The sequence below is a fragment of the Meleagris gallopavo genome, chromosome 19, assembly GCF_000146605.3.
Source record: "Meleagris gallopavo isolate NT-WF06-2002-E0010 breed Aviagen turkey brand Nicholas breeding stock chromosome 19, Turkey_5.1, whole genome shotgun sequence".
Taxonomy (NCBI): domain Eukaryota; kingdom Metazoa; phylum Chordata; class Aves; order Galliformes; family Phasianidae; genus Meleagris; species Meleagris gallopavo.
In genome coordinates, this window is record NC_015029.2 from 5,099,970 (window position 1) to 5,105,849 (window position 5,880).

The 5,880-nt window shown below is 39.4% G+C and overlaps 1 protein-coding gene across 1 annotated transcript; it reads left to right on the top strand.

Moving 5' to 3' along the window:
- Nucleotides 1-89: 89 nt before the first annotated feature.
- SET (SET nuclear proto-oncogene) lies at nucleotides 90-5,769 on the top strand. Its single transcript, XM_010721134.3, has 8 exons — nucleotides 90-193; nucleotides 630-707; nucleotides 1,675-1,817; nucleotides 2,281-2,384; nucleotides 2,557-2,670; nucleotides 3,735-3,905; nucleotides 3,999-4,145; nucleotides 5,075-5,769. Exons 1-8 carry the CDS (start codon nucleotides 90-92, stop codon nucleotides 5,096-5,098), a joined length of 885 nt encoding a protein of 294 aa, XP_010719436.1. The 3' UTR covers nucleotides 5,099-5,769.
- Nucleotides 5,770-5,880: the final 111 nt, after the last annotated feature.

A 5,880-nucleotide genomic window follows, 5' to 3' on the forward strand; every position in this document is an offset into this window, starting at 1 on the left:
ACCGGGCCCTTTCGGGGAGAGCTGAACCGTGCGGGGAGCGCTGATCGCGCCGGCCCCTTCCCGCTGCCGCTCATTCATCCCCGGGCGCGATGGGCGAGCGGGCGGCCTTTAACCGAGAGCTTCGCCGGACGCGTCCGAGGGAACGTAGCGATAGGAAATACCCGACGGAGCGTGACCTCGGAGTTCTGTCCTTGTAACTGACCCATCCCGCGCGCTTTTTGGTTTTTAGAAGGCAGCGCATTCCTGGCTGGGCTGTTTCCATTGATATTCCTGTCTCTTCCAAATCGCTCAATGCGTGTTCTTTGAAATCTGTTGGTCTTAAGCTTGCAACTTCGTAGTGAAATTGTTAGTGATCTCTCCCGATTTGCTTACTATCCACACTGATTTGTAAAACCACCTAGAGGAACTGGAGCTGTGGTTTTTGGAGGTAAACTTGTAAGCAGTCCCATTTCTGTGAACTTTTCAGCACTTCAGCCACACTTTGCCATAAAGTAGGTGAAACTCGAAGGGCTGGTAGTGCTGAAGACACTAAATAGAAATGCCTGTATTTCTGCAGTAGGTCACTGGGAAAGGTCTTAGGAGAAAACGTCAAGTGATTCCTCAGGTTCAAGCATTGAAGGATTTTGATGCATTTTCATTTATTTTTCAGAAAAAGAGCAACAGGAAGCAATTGAACACATTGATGAAGTACAGAATGAAATAGACAGGTAAACATTACAAAGCTTTCATTTTTCTTTAGCGGAAAGTAAGAGATTGCCAAAAATAAAAAAGTTCAGAGAAGTGCTTGGCAGTGGTTCTCAGTCCCTCCAGCTTCCCCCATGGGGTATGTTGTGTTCTGACCTGACCAGCTTTAAGAATTATTTGTGTGTGACCAAAATTTTGAATAAGTACATCCATTTCTTGTTTAACAGTTTTTAAACTGGTAATACAGAACTTGAGCTTGTATTTTTAAACTCACTGTGATAGTTAAGAGCTTTATTACTTAATGATTTTCCATGCTGACGCATGTGCCGTTTTGCAAAAGTGTTCTCATGCTTTCAAGCATTGAAGTTGAAAAGATAGCTTTATTGTAAATATTTTCATTATACATGTGTGTGTCCGTAGAGTAACAGGTAGAAAAGTTCACTGACAATTTAATTTTCCCAGATAGTGCGTGCTCTGTCAGTATTTGGGTCTCATCTGCATGCACATTACTCTGCTATGCATGCAGGTGAGAAGTGAGGCTCAAGCTGTGGTTTCAGGGCTCTGTTTTTTAGAAAGCCAATTAAGTGTTCTGTCTTATGGCTTTACTGATGTGGGGTACAAAGTTGCTTTGCTGTAGTCATGCTTACCTGCCCCGGAATTATACAGGGTGGGTAATAGTGTTATGCACTACACATCAACAGGTGTCTTGCAAACAAAACATGTAAGATGTTGAATACTACTTTGCATTGCATCAGTAAGGGTCTGCCCCTCATGTAATGCTGCAAAGCATAAAATACACTTAGAACACTTCATTAAGATGTGTGTGTTTGCTTGGTAGGGTGTTTCTTGCCAGTGGTTACAGCTTTGAGCCTCTGTTTTATGTTTGAACTCCTGACTACTATAATTAAATTCATTCAGTTTGCAACTAACTACTGCTGGTACATCTTCAAGTTTTCTCTCTTGAGGTTAGCATGGCTCTTTCTATTTCAGACTGAATGAACAAGCCAGTGAGGAAATTTTGAAAGTAGAACAGAAATACAACAAACTCCGCCAACCATTCTTCCAGAAGAGGTCAGAATTGATCGCCAAAATCCCAAATTTCTGGGTAACAACATTTGTCAACCACCCGCAAGGTATATTGCTAATAGCCCTCTGTTTCCGTACATTCAATGCTTCCTTGCTTATAATGTGAGGCTCTTGCAGTTCTGAGTGTTTTCTAGGAATGTTACTAGGCGTACACTTCCACAGAAGCCTGCTTCAAATGCAAACACTGCCTTTTGTCACAGGGTACATTTTATAAGCTTTTTGGCTCTTGCATTTGTTGACCATAGGAACATTTTGATCACTAGAATTCCATGGCAATTTTCTTCCTGTATTTTAGATGACAAGTTTCACACTTTCCACAAATGATCAGCCCCTTGAAAGAAAACAGAGCTGCTAGTAGTCTGTTTTCTGGCTTCTGTCTTAAAAAATGGGCCAAGAATTTGGCTCAAATGTGTTGCTTTTCAGATCGTATGCAGTGTAAATCGCCTATATTTCATGTCCATGACATAAGTTTAACAGCTTGTTAACTTGAAATTCCTAATTCTACTTCAGTATCTGCACTGCTGGGAGAAGAAGACGAAGAGGCACTGCATTATTTGACCAGAGTTGAGGTGACAGAATTTGAAGACATCAAATCAGGTTACAGAATAGATTTTGTAAGTACTTGGAATATTCCTTTGCTTGTGACTTTGCTTTTTTGAGTGCAGTTGTGTATGGGCTTGTAGTTTGTAACTTAGTCTTTTCAGTTGTCTATTTAGTACCAGATTTGACTTGGCGCGTATATGATTACTTTCTGTGAGTTCTAACTTTTTGCTTTCAACTCTGCAGTATTTTGATGAGAATCCATACTTTGAAAATAAAGTTCTCTCCAAAGAGTTTCACCTGAATGAAAGCGGAGACCCATCTTCAAAATCAACTGAGATCAAATGGAAATCTGGAAAGGTGTGTCTCTGTGTATCTGGGAGAGGCAATTGCTGCTGTATGTGATACCATCATTTTCATTTGTGTTCCTTTCTTTTTTTTCATAATTGCAGCTGTCTCTTCCCCTTTCCGCCCCTTTCCCTCTTTTCTGTATGTGCAGTTCATGTTTTGCAACACTTACATAATTTATTCTCTATTCTGTACAATAGCTCAACTTAGCTACTGTGCAGAAATTACAGTTTTAGTATGAAGTAGCTGGATGGTCTTTAAAATATACCACAAAATCGATGTGAATTTTAGTATTGTTCTTCATTTAAATAATACAAGCTTATAAATGTTACAATTCTATTAAGAAAACAGATATTAGAAGTTTTGAGTTATCTTATAACCCAAGAAAGAATGGGTTAAATACAGGATAGTTGCGTTGTTTTCAAACTTAGGAATCAGGTTGTTGCAAACTTAGGAAAGTTCTGGGCTGATGTGGTGGATGTATGTTCTTGTGGCCATACGTTGTAGCGGTGTGTGCATTTTTATTTGCTTACCACAGAGAATGTCCTGAAGACTTCAAAGCAGAGCATGTTAAGATAAGAACACCAGGCAGGCTTTCATCTCAATATTAAGTTAAAGACAGAGCTTAGAAGTGTGGAGACTGACCATTTTTAAACTGTGTGTTTATGTGGTAGTTGTAGCATTGAGCTACAATCACAAACTCTGGAGTAGTATTAAGCTGCTTTAAGTTTGGCATTTCAGGTAACAGTTGTTTACTTCCCATGACAGGGAGGCATAAAGGAAGTGCAAGTTTTTGTGTATCCACAGTCTGTCAGTGGAAGTCATTAGAAGAAGTAGGCTTACTGCTGAGTGGTACCTTTTGTTTTGAATCTTTAAGATTCCAAACGTTTATTTTAAGATTTTTCCCTGTAAGATGGAATAAATGACATGTTTTGGTTGTTTAGAGAAGTATGTTTCTAAATGGTCCTCATGTTTTACTTTTTTTTGGAGAGCGGGCGGGGGTGGGAGGGGAACACAGGCAAAAAAGTGTTTAAAAAATGAAAAGTATTTAGAGAACTTCTTAATTCTGTTTTCAGGATCTGACAAAACGTTCAAGCCAGACACAGAACAAAGCCAGTAGGAAGAGGCAGCATGAAGAGCCAGAAAGTTTCTTTACCTGGTTCACTGACCACTCTGATGCAGGTGCTGATGAGCTAGGAGAGGTCATCAAGGATGACATCTGGCCAAATCCATTGCAGTACTACTTGGTAAGAATAGCACTGTGCTGTTATCCGTACCCGCAGAAGCGCTGCGCAGGTAAAAGTGAATTTGATCATTGTAGTTATTGTATTGTCTTTAAGGTTCCTGATATGGATGATGAAGAAGGGGAGGGAGAGGAAGACGATGATGATGATGAAGAGGAAGAAGGATTGGAGGATATTGATGAAGAAGGAGATGAAGATGAGGGAGAAGAAGATGAAGATGATGATGAGGGAGAGGAAGGAGAGGTGAGCGCTCAAACTTAACCTGTTCCCTCTCTCATCTATAGGAATCAAATCAGTTTAATAGAGGGAATTTGTGAGAATATTGAGCCATTGGAATAAAGGTAGTTTTCTGTACAGTCATTGACAGTTTTAGAAGGAGAGAAGCAGAACTATTACTGCTTTAACTTACAGTATTTCAGTGTAGTGGTAAGCACGTTTGTGTATCTGAGTGTGCAAATGACCTAGTTTGAGTAAACGTGCAAGGAAAGTGCTCTAGATGAATTAGGATATTAGTATCTGCTCTAGCTTAATAAAATCATTAATTAGTGAGCGTTATAGCAAAACTTTACTTGTAAATAGCTTTGATGCATCCAGTTCTGTGATTCTCCTGCCTTTTGGTACATTTTGGCTTATTGGCATTTTAGCTAAGACTCTTTGTTGAGTTCAGGAATTAAGTTTTGCTTAGTAGCAAGTGGGGTTCTGGAGACAGCACTCAGGGCATTGGGAAGTTGAAACTGAGTGTTTGTTTCTGGTTACTGAGGCAGGAGGACCATTGTAGGTACCAGGCACTCTATGCTGAGTAATGGGCTGTAACCTAGAATATTAGCATCTGAAAGTTGAAGAATTTTGCTCTTCTGATTTGAAAAGGAAGCACAAAAGAAAAAGAATGAATCCTCTTTCTAAATGATGAATGTTAGTGATTCTAAGTCAGGGTAACGCTTTCAAAACTGTTTTTTCAATGGGACATACAGTACTGACTGACTGCTCTGTGGCTGCATAACTCATGATAAGTGTCACTTAGTGAAAAAGGACAGATGATCACAGTGCTCTGAGTAACACTGTAGGACTGTAGTCTCTAGGGTAGCAAAACATTCTAGTTACTGCATTTGAAAGTTTGTGCTATCTGGTGTTTAGTGATCAGACTTTTTTAATTGTTGTTTATCTTTCAACAGGAGGATGAAGGAGAAGATGACTAATTGAACACTGATGGATTCCAAATTCCCTTTTTACCTTTTTAATTTTTCTCCAGTCCCTGGGAGCAAGTTGCTGTCTTTTTTTTCTTGTGCTCAGTCTCCTTGTTCTCTTGAGGTCTCTTTTTCTCTCCTCTACACCATGGTTCACAATTTAATTTGGGGAAAATACCTTGAGCAGAATACAGTGGAAAAGAATCTACCGGTTTCTGTTTCAAGTTCATTTTTATCCCTTTCTGTCTCAAAACAAAAACTGTTTATGGAATCAACACACCATATTCTGTGGGAAAAAAGAAAACCTTCTGCTCCCTTCACTCTGCTGGAAGCTGAAGAGTGCTAGGCCCCTGTGTAGTAGTGCATAGAATCTAGCTTTTTTCCTTCTTTCTCTGTATATTGGGCTCAGAGATTACACTGTGTCTCTATGTGAATATGGACAGTTAGCATTTACCAACATGTATCTGTCTACTTTCTCTTGTTTAAAAAAAAAAGAAAAAAGCTAAAAAAAAAAAAATGGGGTTATAGAAGGTCAGCCTGGGGTGGGTTTCAGATGTGTGGGTGGGGTAAGTGGGCATTTTGACAACATGGCTTCTTCTCCTTTGGCATGTTTAATTGTGATGTTTAACAAACATCCTTGCAGTTTAAGATGACACTTTTAAAATAAAATCTTCTCCTAATGATGACTTTGAGCCCTGCCACTTGATGGAGAATCAGCAGAACCTGTAGGATCTTATTTGGAATTGACATTCTCTATTGTAATTTTGTTCTTGTTTATTTTTAAATTCTTTTTT